At 55.8% G+C, this 17,015-nt stretch overlaps 1 protein-coding gene across 3 annotated transcripts in view; it reads left to right on the forward strand.

The window, feature by feature from the left end:
* The window catches only part of AP1B1 (adaptor related protein complex 1 subunit beta 1), a 47,253-nt gene that overhangs the window by 20,447 nt on the left and 9,791 nt on the right, over positions 1-17,015 (forward strand). Inside the window, exons 5-18 of one of the 3 annotated variants that reach the window (XM_075013146.1) lie at positions 129-374; positions 3,242-3,432; positions 4,105-4,326; positions 5,655-5,775; positions 5,974-6,069; positions 8,062-8,177; positions 9,474-9,639; positions 11,141-11,239; positions 13,071-13,330; positions 13,810-14,011; positions 15,020-15,040; positions 15,657-15,686; positions 15,794-15,934; positions 16,759-16,904. In XM_075013146.1, the coding sequence (XP_074869247.1) occupies positions 129-374; positions 3,242-3,432; positions 4,105-4,326; positions 5,655-5,775; positions 5,974-6,069; positions 8,062-8,177; positions 9,474-9,639; positions 11,141-11,239; positions 13,071-13,330; positions 13,810-14,011; positions 15,020-15,040; positions 15,657-15,686; positions 15,794-15,934; positions 16,759-16,904 (2,057 nt within the window). The remainder of the gene's footprint in view (positions 1-128; positions 375-3,241; positions 3,433-4,104; positions 4,327-5,654; positions 5,776-5,973; positions 6,070-8,061; positions 8,178-9,473; positions 9,640-11,140; positions 11,240-13,070; positions 13,331-13,809; positions 14,012-15,019; positions 15,041-15,656; positions 15,687-15,793; positions 15,935-16,758; positions 16,905-17,015) is intronic. The other 2 variants (XM_075013147.1, XM_075013148.1) reach the window with 2 other exon arrangements.

Consider the following 17,015-nt stretch of genomic DNA (forward strand, 5'->3'; position numbering starts at 1 on the left):
AGTCAGTGCACTGGAATTCAGACCTCTTTCATTTTGGCTCCTGAATATGGACGAGGAGCATCGTGTGTCCTCCTTCCTGTGGCCCAGAGAATTGGCTGCAATGTAACGTTCCTTTCTAACCCCTGCAGGACTGTGAGGACCCCAATCCTCTGATCCGGGCGCTTGCTGTGCGGACAATGGGCTGCATACGGGTGGATAAAATAACGGAGTATCTCTGTGAGCCCCTAAGGAAGTGTCTGAAGGACGAGGACCCCTACGTGCGCAAGACAGCAGCAGTCTGCGTGGCAAAGCTTCATGACATCAATGCCCAGCTTGTGGAGGACCAAGGGTTCTTGGACACCTTGAAGGACCTAATCTCAGATTCCAACCCTATGGTGATTGTTCTCTTCAGCTGTCGCTTACCGCACTGTGCTGCCTGCAGCCCCTTCCTCTTTTCTCCTCCCATGTGCCACAGACTGGCTCAGCTGCTTTTCCCAGTCACTTGTCCTCTCTCACTAATCCAAGCATAGCCCTATGCATGGCTCTCGGCATTTGGTGTGTCAGCCGGGGCACTTGGGAAGCCTCCAGAATGTGAGTCTGGAGGCTTCTTCAGCCTCAGACTCTGTGGACTCTCTTCCCTTCCACCTCTGTCCTCGCTTGTGCCAGACTAGAAAATTGACAGCCTCTCCTGAGAGCTGTGCACATCTCGCTGCTTACCTTGTAAGCTCGCCCTGCCCCGCCTTGCCTTTGCTCTCTCTACAGTGGGCTGTTTGCTAGCAGGTAACCCTTCAGGGTGCGTCCCTGGTGAGGAGGCCCTGCTTGCTAGTTGGATGTGATCGGCAAGGAGATGGGTACTGTAACAGCCAGTGACTTCTGTGTAGTTAGCTGCTGCCCTGACAGAGAAATGGAGAAGATGAGACAGACTCTTCTCCATTACAGGGTGTTCTGTGCGGAGGTCGGTCACTCCTGGCCCTGCAAAACCAGGAAGGTGTTAGGAGCTGGGGCTTGGTGACTCAGGACAGCTGTTTTGAGGGCTGGGGGTGAAGGTTGGTATCTCAGAACTCTGCTGATGGTGCAGAAATGGTTCTGATGCCTGTCTGCTCTGTCTTGTCATTGCCACCAGCACCACTGCCTTGGCAAAACCCAACAGGTGGCTGGCTGGCCGGCCATGAAGAGCTGTGGTGCCTGACTAGGGGAGCAGTGTTGGAACAAATCCTGCCTGTGTCTGTTGCCTTTCCGGTCTGTCAGAGCCACTGCATGGAGCAGCCATGAGATACGGGTAGTCTTAGGAGCATCCTTGAAAAAGCTATGGGCATCTCACAAGTCAGTCTCCTCTCCTGCTCTGCCAGCTGGGCTCCACCTGGCTTGTGAAAGGGCTGTGCTTGTTGCCTTGCCTTCAGTCCCCTCCAGAGACTGTCGTTCTGCGACTAGCCTGGCTAGAAAGCGGGGGCCGGGGTGTGCTTATGTGTGAGCTGGTGCCTCTTGCCTCTATTTTTTTGCAAGCATTCGGTTACCATTGAGCTGCCCTCCAAGAAGTTAGGATCTTGGGGAATGGAGGCTCTAGTGTGATGGCTCTGGCATAAATCGGTGGCTGCCCTTCACCCGTTCCTGTGGAAGCTCGTTGGCTCATCCTTCAGGAAGTGCTCTGGGTTCTGGATACCTGTCAGGGTGGCTTAGTGGTCTGAGATTTGTCTTGAACAACCCAGGCATCTGGAGCCACAGTCTGGACTCCCGTCCGTGTCTCTCTATCCCCTCGCCCTTTGGAAGCAGACATGATGTTGTCTCAAATAAGACTTTTGAATTCAAGGGGCTGTCTGCTCGGTTTGGGCAGCCGTTGCACATCCGTGTGGCAACTGGCCAAGCCTCCGCTCTGCTTCGTAGTATGAGGCTGATGCTGTCTAGTCCGGAGCTGGCTGCCTGCATCTGGGGGGGTGAGCAGGCTGGGACCCAGCTGAGATGAAAGGTAGGCAGAGGCACTGTTCCCATGTAACAGCAGGGAACTCCCTCTGGGGGAGGGACGTCACAGCCGTCAGGCCTGCGGCATCGTGCCGGAGCTCCCCGTTGCTGCACTCCTCTCGGTCAGCCCTGGGGAACATTTCCAGTTCCTAGGGCAGTCACTAGCCACCAGCACCGAGGCCAAAATCCCGCACTCTTGTCAGCCAGCAGCTGGGGACTCGAGTGCGTGAGTGACCCTGTGTCGCTGGTAGGTCTGTAAACGCCTCTCGCTGTGTTACAGCTTCAGGGGAGACTCGTCACATCCCTGGTAATCTGTGCACTTGTCCCAGCCCCTTTTCTTCCTTCTCCCTGAGAAGAGAGCTCCAGCGTCAGGGCAGGAGAGTGTTTCAAACCCCGCTGTCCGTTGTGTCTCACGCGCTCCTCCCTCCAGTGCCTGTTCATGCTCACCAGCCTCCCAGGGCAGCATCTGCAGTCGTGTGCAGCAGCTTGTGGCAGTGGTGGGTCTGTGTAGTGGAGAATCCCATAGTGAAGGGCCTGGTCTGAGCCCAGCTTCACTTCAGCGCACTGACTATTTTGGGGTCACCCTGTGGGCTGCAGGACCGTGCAAACAGCAGTGGCTCTGTCTCCTGGCTGTTTAATCATTGGTGTGATTCAGCTCTGGGGCGGGGCAGGGGGTTGGTACTTAGATGCTGTGGATTTCCTGAGAGGTGCTGTTGACAAGGATTGATAGTGCCCATTTCCGGGGAGCTGAGGAGCTCATAAATCCAGGTCAGGTTCTGCTCCATGTGGTTCTGAGCTCCTCCTTCCCATCCCTTGCTGCCTTCCCCTGCAGCCCTGGTTGGTGGTGGTGGTAAGAAATGGCGTGAGGCTGTGATAGTCTTGGAGGTGCATATGTCTTGAGGCTTTCTCGGTGGTGGTGCTCGAACGTCTTGCCCTCTGAGCATTTGATAAAGAGCTACGGCTTCCAGGCAGCCTGCGGTGGTGGTAGCCGCCTTGCGTGCTGCTCTGACACAGTGCGCCAGCAGCCGTGGGTGCTCATTCCAAGCCGCAGTAATGCTGTACAGCTCAGCTTTGCTGAGGTGACCGCCCTGCGTTGGAGGAAGGCTGAGCCTTGGCTTGCAGGAGGAGGCACTCGGGCATGGAGATGGTTCACAGTAACCCATGTGGTTGCTGGCAGAGCCAGAAATAGTACATGGGGATTTGGATGTCAAAATCTGCTCTCCCTTAAGCAACACTGCCTCCTGGCTCATATGTGACTGAGTTGGAGGTGGGGCCTGGCGGTTAATTGCCCCATATCTTCTCTCAGGTGGTGGCTAATGCCGTGGCAGCCCTTTCGGAAATAGCAGAATCTCACCCCAGCAGTAATCTGCTGGACCTGAATCCACAGTCCATTAACAAGCTGCTGACGGCACTGAACGAGTGCACCGAATGGGGCCAGATCTTTATCCTGGACTGTCTGGCGAACTACATGCCCAAGGATGACCGGGAGGCCCAGAGGTAAGGTACTGCAAGGAAGAGAGGAGAGATGCAGAGGCCACTGTTAGGAGACCCAGAGGTGAGAGGGAAGGGCCTGTCATCCCCACTTCTGGGTTGCTGGGTCATCTGGACCTTAGGGACGCAGAAATCAGGCTGATCGGCCAATGCCTTGTCATCTACATTGGATGTCTGATACTTTAGATGAGTAGCCTGTACAGGCCGCCACCAAACAGCTCTCTAGTTTTATACCCTAGCTAGTGCAAGGAGCAAACTTTGCTAGCGCCCTGGGGCGTCTCCCTTCCGGCTCTGCATCTGAGGTATCCATTGCTGTGCTGGTCTCTTCTGTCAGAGACACACTCTGCTTCCTCCTGAGCCTGTTCTGGCTTCTAGGTCACCTCCAGGTGGTGGCTCAGAAGTGACATAAGATACTTCACTGCCAGCTGATGAGACCCAAGGTTGGGACTCTCTGATCCACAGTTGAGTCTCCCCGTCTCCCCCCCCCCCCGCCCTGCTGTCCTGTAAGCCTAGACTACTTTCCAAGCAGCAGAGCACGAAGAGGGTTGCAAGCAGTCCCTAGTGAGAGCTGGTCCGGGTATGTAATGGGGGTGCTAGCAATGCTTTGCCTTAAGTGTTCCTTTGTCTCCAGTGGCTTTCTTTGCTTTTCTTTCTCTCTTCTCCCCGCACCCCTTCCAGCATCTGCGAGAGGGTGACTCCCCGTCTGTCCCATGCCAACTCCGCCGTGGTCCTGTCAGCGGTGAAAGTGCTGATGAAGTTCATGGAGATGCTATCAAAGGACCTGGATTATTATGGCACCCTGCTGAAGAAATTGGCTCCTCCTCTGGTCACGCTGCTCTCTGCAGAACCAGAGCTGCAGTATGTGGCTCTCCGCAACATCAACCTCATCGTGCAGAAGAGGTGAGATGCCCCCTCTGATGCCAATGCGTAGAGAGGCCTCATCAGCTCCTCCATGCCATGTCTGCTCTCCCCTCTTCCTGCCCACATCTCGGCAGTGGGGCCTTAGCCACCTGGGAAGCTAACGCCATGAATGCAATCTGCTTTGTAAGACGTGCAGCAGAAGGGACTGTTGAGGCCTAGCCCTGCTGTGATAAACTTGAGCTCTGGCACCCCGAGTGGGTGGAAGTGTTGGTACAGCCCAGTAGAATTCTGCCTCTTCCTCTGTAGTGCTGGATTCCCCAAGGAGCTGTGACTCAAGAAATTAAATGGACTAGAAGTGAAGGGTCTGGCTGCACTGCTGTCACAGGGCACCGTTGCAGCCCTGGGAACGTACTTGAGCCCTGACTGAGCTATTTCAGGGCAGCGCTAAAGCGCCATTGGCAGGGAGTCGCTGCTTGGGTAGCTGCATTAGCTAGATCGGAGCTAGAGCCGGTAGCGCTAAACAAGCTCTAGTGACACATGTCCTGTGACTGCAGTGTAGGTGTACCTTGGGACACAAGCGTCACTCTCCAGCTGAAGTGCTGGCTCGGTCTCCTTCTCACACTGCGCTGTACGCGCTACAACTGTACGGTTTTGGTTGTAGCGGCAGAGGTGTCTAATGACTTTGGAGAAATGGTTTTTGTCACTCGTTAAAAGGCAGCTGTTCCTTTTCAGATGAAGGAAGCTCTAAAAGGGCTCTTTCCTGCTTCATGCAACTTGTAAGACCGATCTGTCTGGGAGGGGTTACAGGCTACAGATGTGCAGATAATGTCTGCCTTACAAGTTCGACAAGGTGATAAAGCCCCTGTAAACTGTATCTAGGGGGAGAGTTCTGTCCAGCAGTGGCTAAGGGAGAGTCCAGATGAGCTGTTTGCATTTGTCTTTGGGAGCTTACTTGTGTCCGCTCCAGTCCTCCTGCCTCCCTCGCTGCCTTGGGAAGGAGAAGTGGGTGGGGGTGACTGGTCTCGGAGCGCGTCGGGTACTGCCACTGCCAGACGCAGGCCGTTGGACCTGAAAGAAGAATGCCCTGTGCTCTCGTCCAAGCTGGGTGTGCGCCTGGAGACTTGCAAGGCTCTGGGAATGGTGAAGAGGAGCTGCGCATGGCTGACTTGGTCGAGTCGCTCCCCATTCACCTCGGCACAAGGCTTTGAGGGTTGGGAAGCAGCCACGTTGCAGGGACACTTCTAATGTCCTCGGTGCTAGCGGGGAGGGCAGGGCAGTCGGTCCTGGGTTTTAGAATGGCTCTTCGCTGGTTCCCCACATGATAAAATGGAGCCAATGAGTGTCGCTAACGCCGCTCTCTCCCCCAGGCCTGAAATCCTGAAGCATGAGATGAAGGTGTTTTTTGTGAAGTACAATGACCCCATCTACGTGAAACTGGAGAAGCTGGACATCATGATCCGCCTGGCTTCTCAGGCCAACATTGCTCAGGTCAGCCCTCCTGCCCAGGGGAGCCAGCCTGCTTTGTGCCTGCTGGGTAGGGCAGCGGTTCTCCACGGCCACCCTTCAGCTGGGTACAACTGGGGCGGTGGGGGGAGGGAACCCTGGCCCAGTACTGCCAAAGCACAGAAGCATCTGTTCCTGTGACTCCCCCGAGGGCCTGGGGCTGACCCCTCTGCCTGCCCACAGGTGCTAGCTGAGCTGAAGGAGTACGCGACAGAAGTGGATGTGGACTTTGTGAGGAAGGCAGTCCGAGCCATCGGCCGCTGCGCCATCAAGGTTGAGGTGCGTGGCAGGATGCGGTGGCCAGCGTGACAAGGAGAAGCGGCTTTTTGGAGGGTGGGGGAGCAGGGGCTGTCGGCTTCACAAGAAATTCAAGCCCTTCCCCATGGTTTTGTTGGCTCCAAGCCACCTGTTTATAGTCCAGTTCAGAGTGAATAGGATTTGACAGATGTTAAATCATGTGTGTAAATGCCAAATACTCTATAGCAAATTAGAGCAGCAACTCAGCTATAGTAACCCGGCTGTGTTGGAAATAAGTTGTTAAACGAGGCCTGACGGGGTAATTCAGCTTTCCTTTCTCTATCCCCCATGGGGGTGTGAATCTGTGAGACAACCTAGGCAGCCCTGTTTGGAGCTCTCGCTACACAAATCACACGGTTGTGCAGCTGAGCTGGGATTCTTACCTCATGCAGTATTCGGCTCTGCTGTTTGTTTGAACTTTTTCCCTTTGTGCTTGGCCTTTGAGAAAATGGTAACTGACCTCTCATTGCTTACCTCAGATAGAGTATTAATGGACTCCCAGCCTTTGCCTTTAACATAGATGTCTGGCAGGCTTCAGTCTTCCATGGTGATTATGGTAGTCAGGCCAGGAAGCCTCTACTGGCACAGAAACAGGAGAAATGAGCAGGCTACGTTATTGATTAGTAAGTGCTGCATCCAGGCAACATGTCGTGTGGCTCAGGCTTAAATATTGTGCTTAAAAGCGAGATTAAGGAAAGATTAGTATTGTCTTTCTCCAAAGATAAGGCACCTCTTAAAGTGTGTGTGTCTGCTAGTAACCAGGACATGCACTGTTTGTTTGGTCGTTAGCATAGTGCTCCACATAATGTGGCTGGAGAATGTATCTGGTGTGTGAACTTGGGAGTGCTGTATCTCATCGAATGCTCCTTTATGTTGTGGATTTTAACAGAACAGGGACGAGGCTGCAGGGGTGTGGCCCTAGTGCTGTGAATGTGAGGAGCAAAGCTCTGCACCAAAAAAGGGAGTTCATCCAGGCTGGGAAATTGTAATGTAACTTTCCGGGATGCGTCCTGAACCGGGTACCACTGAGACTTGTCTCGCTCACCGTGGTGTTGTGACAAGCTGCAGACCTCAAACTCTTGCCTAGGCAGGGACGCTCAGTGGTGGTTATGTGCACACTTTCATCAGCCCTCACCAACGGAGCATCAGCTCCTCTGTCCTAGGAGCCAAGAGCCCCTGGTCAGATCCTGACCGGGGCAAGTTTACCCACTCTGTCCCTTGCTCTCATCCCTCATCGTGGAGAGGACTATGTGGCAACCCCTGTCCCCACACGTGGATGGGAAAGGTTGGAAGGAGCCTTGGCCATTGCCATGAATAGCCCATTCGCAATGTGCTGGCTAGACTGGATGTGACCGAACTTGTAGGAACTACCCGGGAGCAGGCCCAGTTGTCAGACAGGTGCATGGTCAATATTCATGACTCCAGATACAAAATGATACATGCCCGCCAATAGGCCCATCGTGTGCTGCAAACTAACTTTTCCAATGACCGTCAGCACAGCACACTTCTGTACAAGACACCTTCTAATGATACCGCCATCACCTCCTTCCTGTCGGTGTCATGGGGCGCTGCGGGGAGGGGAGCTGAGAGCTGCAGAAGGGAAGTGGGAGAGCTGAGCTATAGCATGGACAGAAAGGAGAAATGGGGGCAAGCTTGGGATCCCTACTGAGCGGAGGATGGGATGGCGTGTGACCCCGGGCAACAGGGAGTTTCTGCAAGGGCCGGCGGGTGGCCCCATGCAGCTTGTGGATGGGCTGGGGCCTGCAAGGAGCTCCTGGTGTGTGCACAGCGCACAGCTGAAGCTCCTCCAGTGTGCACAGGAGTGGCTGGGGGGATCCAGGCGTCTGCGCGTGCAGGGCCCAGAATGCTGCCTTGCTGCCGGAACCCTTCTTGCCCCCTCTGGAGAAGCGTCAGAGGCTGCAGGGCTCCCTGGGGGGATTGTTGGTTCCAGCTGTCCCTCTGTTCTCCACACAGCAATCGGCGGAGCGCTGCGTCAGCACGCTGCTCGACCTCATTCAGACCAAAGTCAACTACGTGGTGCAGGAAGCCATTGTGGTCATCAAAGACATCTTCCGCAAGTACCCCAACAAGTATGTGAGCGCCCTCTGCCGACACGTGGGAGCTGCGGAGGATGCAGGCTGGGCCGGGCTTGCTAATGTGCTCTTGCAGCTCAGTCTAGCAGGCCCATGGAGAGCTTTCTGCTCCTGCCCCAGTTTAAGTACCCTGTGTAGGGAAACAGCCAGCATGTGCTCGAGTTCTGTTGGCTTCATTTGTGAAAGTGGAGCCACTAGGAACCTGATACGTGCCAGTCGTGCACTCTTTCCCAGCGCCCTCGGGCGGACACATGAGGTCCGGCGTTTGCACAACACTAAGACGTGGGCAGCTGTCAGTTACCTGTGAGGCTGGCTGTGTTTGTGACTGAGTCCCTAGCTGGGAGCAGACTGTGCTTGAAGCAGGGGTGGCATCTGAGTGTGAAGTTGGGGTCCAGGGCAGCCAGACAGGGCTCTGAGCCTCTAGACCCACAGATGGGCTGGAGCCCCAAGAGGAGAGAGCAGGTTACCGGGCAAGACATGTGAAGTGATTTTTTGGAGCCATGCGTTACCGTGTTCAGTGGCTCTGACCTCTCCTTAGGACTGTCTCTGATGCTAATATGTGGCAACATGCATAGATGTGAGGGAACAGGGCCAGGTGACACAAGACTCTCCAATGAGATGCACCCTTTGGGAAGGGGAGTTAGGGTCCTTGTGGCATGTGCTGGAGTCCTATTCCCCCTTGTCTTAACATAGCAGGGAGGGGTAAGTCGCAGGGAATCAGGGATGCTCACAAACAGAACAGTTGTGTGGGGCAGTTGCTCGCGAGTCTGATCTAGAAAGACTGGCGGTCCCAGGCCTGTGCCCTCTGGAAAAGCGAGGAGGGGCTGAAGCAGATGGCACCTAGGGCTTGCAGCAGACTCCATACTGTACGATGTCTGATTTTGGGCTCAGTCCTCCCGTCCTTCCACTTTCAGTCGCAGCCATTGTCTCAAGGACTGAAAACCCAGTAGCAAGGGCCTGTAGGGCCCTGGCTGTGGAACAGGCCTGACTCAGGTCTGATTGCCTTCCTGCCGCTCTGAGGGGCGGGCTGTGTGTTGGTGCAGAGTCATGCCAGGAGGGTTGATCTCAAAACTCTCATCAAGCCCAGTTCATGCCGTAGGGCGTGGGCTGTACCTCGGACTTCCAGCTGCTGCCTCTCTACTGGAAAGCAGCCCAGAACAGGGATGGGGTCGAGGGACACGACGCTAAGCACCGTTAGCCGGGTCACACGTTGTAAAGACACTCCTGGGCGGGGGGCTTTGAGTTTGTCTGGTTCCCTTCCTGTTGCTCACCTCCGTGTCTGCTGCTGAGAAGGTATGAGAGCGTGATTGCCACCCTGTGTGAGAACCTGGACTCCCTTGACGAGCCCGAAGCCCGAGCCGCTATGATTTGGATCGTGGGAGAATATGCGGAGCGGATCGACAATGCGGACGAGCTGCTGGAGAGCTTTCTGGAGGGCTTCCATGATGAGAGCACCCAGGTGATGGGCAGGACTGGGAGAGGGTGGCTTGAAGTGCCAATCATGGGTCACAGGGCATCTCCTCTCTAGGTCACTGCTTCTCCTTCATGGACAGACCTGGCTCCCAAGCTGCTCTTTCCCCAGAGAGCCATGTCCAAGAGCTGGTTTGTGAAATCCCTTGGCAGGGCCAGCCTGGGGGAAGCTTGCACTGCTGCCGCTCGTGCTGGGCCTGTTCTCTGGAGGACGGGAGGTCTCTGATCTCTAGAGCTCCTCTGTCCCCTACCCTGCACAGTGCTTGGTATCCTTGCAGAGTCCCTGCATGAGTGTGTGTTTGTGCTGCTCATTTGCCGGAGACATAGCCAGCAAGCAGAGATGTGATTTTTAGCTTGTTTGCTGTGCTAGGCTCAGCAATGTAATTACATCTTCCTTTCCCTAAATGTTTCACATCATGGGTTGGTCCCGAACACATCTTCTGCCCCTTACGTCCATGTGGTGGCATCTCAGTCAGGTCTGAGATCAGGACACACCCCTAGTCACTTCTGCTTGGCCTTGGTGTACCATAGCAACACCACTGAAACACTGGGTGTAGCTCTCAATTCTGCCCCTAGTCTGAGAACACACAAAGTGAGCTTGTGGGATTGTTTTGGAGTTAAGACAACTAACTGTGCCTGGGAGTTTAGATTCTGTACCTCTCTCCTGTGACGTGACGACGTATAGACTAACAGGTATTTTGGTGCATAAGCCTTTGTGAGCAAAGACCCACTTCCTCAGATGCTTATGCTCCAGAATATCTGTTAGTCTGTTGGGTGCCCCAGGGTTTCTTGTTGTTTTTGGAGATACAGACCAACATGGCCACGCCTCTGATACTGCTCTCCTGTAAGACCTTGGACAAGTCATTTAATCCCTCTGCATCCATTGTCCATTTGTGAAATGGGGGTAATAGCTCCCTGCAACACGCTGGCAGGGAAGGATAAGTCTGTTTGTGTTTATAAGGTGCTTGGATGCTGACACGATGCAGGAGCCTGGAGAAGAGCCTATTTTAAAGAAAAGCGTAAAATAGCCTGATAAAGTTTGTGCATTGACACTTCAGAGTGAGGGGGGGATAGGAGACCGTGACTCTCCTCATGTGCATGCAGCTCAGCTTCCTTTTTTTTAAAGGCAGGTGAGACTGTTCAGCTCCTCTAGCCTTACCTGCAGACGCAGGCTTTAGAATCTCACCCCAGTCCTCTATTTGAACTTAACCTGTGACTTGAGCCCTTGGAGCTTGCGGGCCTTAGCAGGGCTGAGCACAAGCAAGTGGTTGAAGGGAGCTGTGTGCCTGGCCTGTGGGCTGAGGGTGGTCTGAAGCATCCCCCACTTCTCATTGGCCATCCTGGGCTGGTGTGTTCGGCTGGCACAGGCTTGTGTCCATGCACGCTGGGAGTTGCATTTGCTGGTGGGAGACATGTAACTGATGACCTGATGTGGACATGCCACCCACGATCTGCCTGCTTCCTAACTCTCTCTCGCCTGTGCTGTACAGGTCCAGTTGCAGCTGCTGACTGCCATCGTGAAGCTTTTCCTAAAGAAGCCCACTGAGACCCAGGAGCTGGTGCAACAGGTGCTGAGCCTCGCTACTCAGGTGTGTAACCAGCCCCGCCCATGAGAGAGGGGCAGTGTGCTTTCTGGTCTTTGCCCACTGCCTGCTTTCTGGTAGCCTTCCTGGCAGTGTGGGGCTGGCTGTGTCAGGAAGGGGAATGGCGTGGCCTGTCCCTCTGCAGACTGGAGAGGGGCTAATGTTAAGAGGACTAGACTGAGGGGCCAGCCAGACCTTCAGCTGTGTGCTAGAAGTGGTTGAGGCTGGTGCAGATCACTCTAGGGAGCAGGTGATCTGCTGCCAGGTCCTGGGGCTGCTGAGAGCAGTGGAACAGCCATGTGCCTATTGCATGGGACCATTTGGTCAAATATTGTCCTGGTACCAACATGCTGGGAGATCCGTAGTGGAATCTCCCTCCTTGGAGGTTTTGCCAAGCTGGGGCTTAGTCCTGGCTGCGATGCTTTAACTGGGATTGGCCCTGCTTTGAGCGGGGTGTTGGAGTGGGTGACCTCCTGAGGTCTCTTCCAACCATGATCTCTGAGCTGCCCATTGGGGTCTGGGGAGCCCTACTTCCCAGCGCTGCTTGGCCAAGGCTGTCCCTCCAGCAGCTGGTCTCAATCTCGGGGTGTGAGGCCATTGGACTGTACTCCCGAACCACGGGCTGTGGCTGTGAGGTAGCAGTAACGAATTTACCTGGGCTGGTGCTACAGCAATGACTCCCTCCCCTCCCCTGTTCTCTTTGAGTTGAGCCTCTGTTGCCCCAAAGCTGTAAGCCTTTGATCAGACTGCCCTGGGAGCCACCCCCTCTGCACGACTGATGCTGAGTTGGACGCTAGAGCTTTGTGGGCTGCTGGAGGGGAGCCGCTGAGAGTGGCAGGGTCTGTCTGGCTCTGAGGATGAAGTGCTCCTTCAGCAGGAGTGGGAGAGGTCCTGTCTTTCCGAGCGAATCGCTGCCTTTGAAGGGAAGGTGGTGGTGTGGTAGCTCTGAGTGGGCAGCAGCGAGTGCTTTGGCTCCCTCAGGGGGCCACTTGCTTGCCAGTGTAGACGGTCCCCTAGGGTGGACTCCAAGCAGGCAGTGCTAAGTGCTGTGCAGCCTTGCTGTCTGGTGCTACTACAACACGCATGTCTCGGCGCGGATCGTTCTCGGGGGCTTTACATGTGTAGTGGGGTTAGCCTAGATCAGTGATTTGCAAGCTGGGGTCTGAGGGTGCTGCAGGGGGTCTGTGAAAAGAATTGGGAATAAAAATGATCATAGAAAATAAGTTTTAAATAAATGAAATCCCTTCAATACTGCTGTCACTGGCTGTCTGAGAACCGATGTTGTGGTTTCCTTTTGTCGCGTGATGTGTACGTAGCAGCTAGACCTGGCTTTGGGGGAGGGCGCGTGTGGGGCTCCGCACTAGTGAAACGGTTGGGAACCACAGTCCTAGACGCCCCTCTACAGGCAGGTAAGTGCTTTGGGGGCAATCACTCATGCTAAATCTGTCGTAGAATAAACTTCCTTCCCACTTCGCTCTCCTCCTGAGGTCACTTTGTGCTCTGCTGCAGCCTTACTCCCCAGCCTGCAGAGGATTGGGGTGAGCTGGAGCGTCTCTGCCTGTCTTCCTCCATCCCCTGTCCTTTCCCTGCTAAAGAACACGCACACAAGCACTCCTGCGTTGCTGTGTGCATCTGGCTGGCCGGTGCAGTAACCTTGATTCTGGTTTGTGTCCCTCCCTGGTTCCCTTGCCAAACCCCTGCAGCGGGATTTGTGTTAGGGCCCTGGAGAGCCCCTGGTAACACTGTCCCCTCAGTCAGTGGGGAGGAGTCCAGACCCCCTCCCCGTGCTAGATTCAGCTAGTCCAGGAATTGCTCTATTCCTCTGCTTTTCCCAAAGGACTCGGACAACCCGGACCTGCGGGACCGTGGCTACATCTACTGGCGCCTGCTCTCCACTGACCCCGTGGCCGCCAAGGAGGTGGTGCTGGCGGAAAAGCCGCTCATCTCAGAGGAGACGGACCTGATTGAGCCGACCCTGCTGGATGAGCTGATCTGTTACATTGGCACGCTGGCTTCTGTCTACCATAAGCCGCCCAGCGCCTTCGTGGAGGGGAGCCGAGGCAGCGTACACAAGAGCTTGCCTCCCCGCACAGGGTCGTGAGTACCTGGCATCTCTAGCTGCCCCCGGGGTCTCCGTCCGCTTTTTCGTCAACTGAAGGCTGCTAGCACTTTAGGCTGAGCCCCTTCCTGACTGTGGAGTTCATTCTACAGCTGAGTGACCCCTCCACATCCTCAGCAGCACCTGGTCCCCCTTGCAGGGTCTGCAGAGGCCACTGAAGATCTTGGAGGCGCCTTCTGGCGCCTGGCTCGCGGGTCCCCCTGCAGTGGTAAGGCAGCCTAGATTGCAGTGAGCAGCCCCCTTGGGAGCCAGTCTTCAGAGCATGCTTGCGAGTGGAAGACAAGTGTGTGTGCTCGGTGTGATGATGCTGGACTACGAGCCCTCTTCTTGGGTGGTCTCTGGCTGGGAGAGGCTCTCGGTGAAACCTTTTCCTCCCACAGTCAGGCCTGGTGTCTGTTAGGTCACCTGGTTCTCCCTGTGGGTGTCACAGGCTTCACTTCTCTGATTCCCTCTGCAGGAGTGAAAGTGCCGAGAGCCCTGACGCAGCCCCGTCGGGGGCCCCACCTTCCGAACAACCAGCAGTCATCCCAACTCAGGGTGACCTCCTTGGTGACCTCCTGAACCTTGACCTGGGCCCCCCTGCGAGTGGCCCTCCTGTTGCTACGTCCTCTGTGCAGTTGGGGGCTGTGGACCTTCTTGGTGGTGGCTTGGACAGTCTGGTAGGTCATGGGGGTGTGTGCCTGGTTTCAAATGGATAGGGAAGTGGGGGGAGTCAAGGTATGTTCCTCGCTGACCTGTGCTCCTCTGTCCAGCTGTGTTCATAACCTAAACCACTGTAGAGCATCCTGCTAGTGGTACAGTCCCATTGTCATTACCCTGCTGAATCCAGGTCCACGTGGCACCTGTGCCTAACATCCTGAGCCTGGGATTTGGGCTGAGCACTCCCATGGGAAGCAGGGGGCCCAGGAGGGTCTGGTTTCTGAACTGGCACTTTCCCAGCAAGGCTGGAAATCACTGGCCTGGGCGTTGGTGCGTTGGCAGGGCACCCTGCGGAAGCAGGCTGGGAGTTGCTGGAGAGCCAGGCTGGTGTCAAAATGGAGCGCTGGCATGGTGCAAAAGGCAGCTAGGGCCCAGAGTTTCACCTGAGCGCCAGGCCCCTTGCTGGTCAGGCGCAAGGACTGCTCACCTCCCTTCTGTCGCTAGCCAGCAGGTGCCAGCGCAGTCCCTCCTTGGTGTCAGAGGAAGGGCCCAGGAGGTTTGTGAGCTGAAAACTGTCACCTGTGAAATAAGGGGTGTTCTGCTGGGGCCGGGGAAGGGGTGCAGGTCTGGCCTGAGTAACAAGTCCAACCTTTCTGCCAGGTGTCCTGGGTTGGGGTCAGTCTAGTAGGGTATCCTGTGAACAGACCAGAGGAGGACTCTGCCCACAGGTGCTGCAGGCTGCCAGAAGCCTGTGGTATCCCCCAAGGTGCAGGTTCCAAGCCCAGCCACCATAGCACCTCCCTGGCTCTGTTGGTGTCCCGGGGTTGGGTCTCTGGGGACCTGCGGACTCAATGGTTCGCCGCCACCCCCTGAAGTCCTGAGTCTGATGGTACTGAGTGACAATGGAGATGGACTAACTTCTGTCCCTCCCTCCCCCTCTTTTGTCTGTCTCTGTCTCTCTTTTCTCCTGGCTTGTCTCTCTGCATGTGGCTGGCTCTTCTCTTCACCTTGCCTGCTTCTGCTTGGAGATGGGGGACGAGTCGGAAGGGGTATGGATCAGCCTTTTACTAGCCCTCTGGAACATATCCAGCCAGCATTCCTTGTCCTCCCCTCTCCCTGTCACTGTAGCACAGACAGAACAGGTGGGGCTGAAGTAGTGTTGCACCCAGAGTGGGGTACGGAGAAATGCCATGAGGTTAGCTTGGGTCAGGCTAATCAGACCCATGTCTATAGTGGCGTCCCTCTCAAATATTAGCCAACTTACCTGCTGGGGCTCAGCTCCAGCACCGAGTACCCCACCTCCAGGGCCACAGAGGGGAGAGAAACTCCGCATGATAGGTAGTGCCAACGAGCTCCCCATCTCCTCTACGCTCTTGGTGTCTCTGGCTGTCTCCGTCCGTGTCTCTGCTCTCGGTCAGTGTGTGTGACGCTTAACATGTTAGATGTTGGCAAAAGGAGCAGTTCTGAAGCAGACCGTGAACTAACACGTGTCCCAATGACTCTGGGGCCTGCGAAGCAGACTTGGAACAGCCACTGACACCCCCCCTCCCCATGTGGGGTTTCTAAAGGGTGGCAAGTGAAATGTTCCCTGGCTGGGGGTGTGGAGATCCCCAGCTGGCCTGGCCTCTGCTCTCAGTGATGTTCCTGTTTCTTGTCTCTTTGCAGCTGAGGAGTGATGTAGGCGGCAGCCCTGCAGTGAGTGTGCACCTTGCCCGTTAATCAGTCTGTCACGTTTTGCACCCTCCCACTTCTCTCCTTTCTTCCCTGGTGCCCAGAGTAACTGGCTTCCTTGTTCCCTGCAGATGGGTGGCAGCAGCTTTGCAGCTCCCAGTGCCGTGATGCCTGCAACCCTCGGGCCACCCCTCAGCAGTGGCTTAGGAGACCTCTTTGAGCTGGCTGGTGGAGTAGGCACTCTGTCAGGATCCTATGTGGCCCCCAGAACGGTAAGTGCACTGCCCGGACTGACCTCCCTCCCCAGGCTGAGTCAAGCAGTCAGGGCTCTGACCTTGCCAGGCTGTGTGGACTGCTGCTGTTAAAGATTAATGGGGACTGGGGATCCATGGTCAGGTCTTAAGCTGCCCCCAGCTGGTAGAACTTGGGGTGCCCCAGGCAGAGGGGGGAAGCGTAAGTGTGAAGGTGAAATTGTGGAGGGTCTTGTCCTGCCTAACGACACATGGAGGCTGTTTGAGCATGACATGTGGGTGAATGCGTCTTAGCCATTCTCTGTCCAGCTCAGCATGTACGTCATAGGGCACCTTCCTGCCCTCAGACTGCTGGTGGGAATGGTCTGGAGACCCTTCCCTTGAGGAGGGGCTGCCCCTTGTTAGGCCTCAAAGTGAAGGAAAGAACGGGCTGATCCCAGAGGAACCTGCGCCCCTACCCGCTTAGAGGCGGCACTTGCTAGTCTTCTGGCCAGCAGTCCCATGCAAAGGCTCACCCCCGTCCCAGTTAGTGGCTCTTTCCAAGAGCCGGTCGGTGTCCTGGGAAGAATGTGATGCAAAGGTCACCAGGGGCTGGAAAGCATTAGGCCGTTCCCAGTGAGATGCCGTGCCTGGCTGGAATGTGCCCTGCCTTTGTGAGCTGGAGGAGGTCCTGGCCAGGGTCTTGGCTTTCATTCCCTGACACGCTGCCTGTGGCCGTGAAAGGTCAGACTTGTGGGCAGGCTGACTCGGTGCTGCAGAGGCCACGGGTGAGCTGGGCGGGGGCAGCTCAGCTCACGTCTCAGATCAGGTCAAAATAATTTTTCTGCTGTCTTACTGTAACATAGGTCTGGCTCCCAGCCATGAAGGCTAAGGGCCTGGAGATCTCTGGCACCTTCAGCCGCCAGGCAGGCGCCATCTCCATGGAGCTCTCGCTCACTAACAAGGCCCTGCAGGTCATGTCTGACTTTGCCATCCAGTTCAACCGTAACAGGTAAATCCCTGTAGCAGCCCCCTCTGCACCAATAATCCCCGGAGTCTGTTCGGCCCCCTCTTCGGCAGCGTGGGGCATGGCTGGACCCAAGGGGTGAGCTGTCTGCAGAGC

The sequence above is a fragment of the Carettochelys insculpta genome, chromosome 18 (genome assembly GCF_033958435.1).
Source record: "Carettochelys insculpta isolate YL-2023 chromosome 18, ASM3395843v1, whole genome shotgun sequence".
Taxonomy (NCBI): Eukaryota; Metazoa; Chordata; order Testudines; family Carettochelyidae; genus Carettochelys; species Carettochelys insculpta.